Source organism: Engraulis encrasicolus, chromosome 2, assembly GCF_034702125.1.
Source record: "Engraulis encrasicolus isolate BLACKSEA-1 chromosome 2, IST_EnEncr_1.0, whole genome shotgun sequence".
Taxonomy (NCBI): domain Eukaryota; kingdom Metazoa; phylum Chordata; class Actinopteri; order Clupeiformes; family Engraulidae; genus Engraulis; species Engraulis encrasicolus.
In genome coordinates this window covers 1,722,501-1,725,000 of record NC_085858.1, presented here as the reverse complement: position 1 = coordinate 1,725,000, position 2,500 = coordinate 1,722,501, and the positions used below count along the sequence as shown (strand labels likewise).

The window sequence follows — 2,500 nt, the reverse complement described above, 5'->3', positions numbered from 1 at the left end:
TCCCAGTTGCAATTGCCCTGATGCTGTCTTCAAATCTGATGTTAAAAAAGTGTATTTTGTTTTTTTATGTATTGAAAAATGAGCTCTTCACAAGTCATTTTACCCTGTACTGTATGGGCAAAACTACATACACTTCTTATTTTCCACAGTAGACCACAACAAACAGGATGTCTAGCTTTAGAGCAGTGTGCTACTGAGTCTAAAGCTACTGTAGACATCCTGTTTGTTGTGGTCTACTGTGGAAAATAAGAAGTGCATGTAGTTTTGTTTTGCCTATACAGGGTTAAAGGACTTGTGACAAGCTCCTTTTTCAATACATACAAAACCCATGAAATACACTTTTTAAGCTCCTTTTTCAATACATAAAAAACATAAAATACACTTTTTAACATCAGATTTGAAGACAGCGTCAGGGAAATTGCAACTGGGATGATGTCATCTGATGATATTTCCAAAGAGCTTGCGGTTGAGCTCAGATGTCGTGCACTGTACACCGTATGTGAAACCACAGGAGGGTTGGATGACTCTAGTTCACTAGTCTGCCTGCCAATGTAGCACCTGCCTATGATGCCTATGATCTCTGCGCTTTATGACAGTGCATTTCGATGTGGCAGCCGTGGCTGTAGGGAAGGGGTGTGGAACTGCATCAATAATATACAGTGGACTGAACCCATCATACTTGTAGTATGGGAGTGGGGGTGAGGGACTGTGCCAAAAATGCCCAGTCCAGACCTGTGTGTGGGGAAACCACAAGAGGGTTGGCTGACTCTAGCTCCCGTCTGCCAAGCACCTGCCCATGATGCCCATCTCTGCACTTTATGACCGTGTATTTCAATGTGTAGATTCAACACTTCAGAGTTCAATTTTGTTACTCCTCTCATTGGGCCAATCACTGCGGCACTTGACTTTCAAAAGTCCTTCAGCATCAGAGTCTTTGGAGCCTTGAGATATAAAACTCCAAACTTCATCCTGGTGCATGCTTATTTTAGTAATAGTATAGTAGTAGATGTATTGTCCCCCGTGGTGGAAATGTCTTTCCAGTAAATAATGCATAAGACATGAAAACAAATTCAATATAGTCATATTCCCAAAGCGCTATCATAAGCAAATATAGCAGCATCTTACCGCAGATGGGGTCGCTGGCAGGCCTATTCACTATTTGCTGAAAATACTCAACTATATCATAACATTGCTATGACAGTACAGAGAGTCTTAAGTAACCGATTAAGACATAGCCATTACAATTTTGGTGACAGAAAGGTAATAGCATAGGCTCTGCGCTAAGGGGTTCAGCCAACTATCAATTGCAGTAAGTCTTTTAATGGATATTAGTAAATCCAAGTACTAATTAATAACTTAACTAAACTTAACTAATCTAAGTGACATTTTACAAAAACATTCCAACTACAATTACCATGTCAAATGGTTTGGGTGCTACTGGGATTTTTAAGTGTTGTACGTATACTGTAAATGCTGGCTTTGTGTTTGAGGGGGTTGGGAAGGGGATGAGGTGGCATTTGCTTGTGTTAGTAAAAGTTTCTGTGTGTCTTATCTCAGAGCACCGGCAGATTTGAACCAGAAAGGATGAGGCAGACCAAACCCCGTCATCCTCCTCCTCCTCCTCCTCCTCATCATCATCATCATCATCCTCTTCCTGAGAACCGGCCTCTTCCTCTCCTGCCTCCACCACAGACCCAGCTTAATCATCACCACGACGACAGTCTTCATCACAGTAGTCATCATCAAGCTGATCATCACAATCACCATCATCAGAGCCAGAGTCAGAGCCATCATAGCACTCATAACGGTCATAGTCATAATGGTCATCAAACTCAACACCCGCAAACTCAGCATCCACAAACTTATGACGAACCTCCTCATCATCATGATCCTCAGCAAAGCCAGCATCCTCATGCTCATCCTCCTCCTCATCGTGAAGACCAGTTTAATCATCAAAATCAACGTCAGCAAATTTATGACCACCTTCCTCTTCATCACCGCCAAAGTCTCCCTCTTCCTCATCATCCTCCTCATCCTAATCATCATCATCATCCTCATCGTCAGACTGTAAATCATCATCATCATCCTCATCGTCAGACTGTGCATCACCATCCTCATCATCATCCTCATCATCTTGATAAGCAGCAGCTGCATTCCACAATTTCTTTCCCCTCGCCGCATCATCGATCTTCTCAAGTCAATCGCCATTGACACACTGTGTTGGCCAGTCATGCTAAAAGACATACTGAGCCTTCTACTTGATCATACTGTACTGTTAACACCAGACCATTGACCATTCTCCGCACTGTGCACTGTGTACTGAGATACAGAGCACTTTCTGCCCTCATGTAACAGCAAAATTTGAGTTTGAAGTTCTGGTCCAAATCACGCTCTGGAAATGACGGTTAGAGGAAATGACGGTTGTCTCATGTCATCAGAGTTTACCAACCGTATCATCGATCCTCTCAAGTCAATCGACATTGAAACACTGTGAAGGCCA

The 2,500-nt window shown here is 42.7% G+C and overlaps 1 protein-coding gene across 1 annotated transcript in view; it reads left to right on the top strand.

The window, feature by feature from the left end:
* The window catches only part of LOC134465739 (uncharacterized), a 7,172-nt gene extending 4,799 nt beyond the window's left edge, over window positions 1-2,373 (top strand). The window contains exon 5 of the mRNA XM_063219575.1: window positions 1,558-2,373. Coding sequence (XP_063075645.1) covers window positions 1,558-2,211 — 654 coding nt within the window. The 3' untranslated portion in view covers window positions 2,212-2,373. The remainder of the gene's footprint in view (window positions 1-1,557) is intronic.
* The last annotated feature ends 127 nt before the right edge of the window (window positions 2,374-2,500 follow it).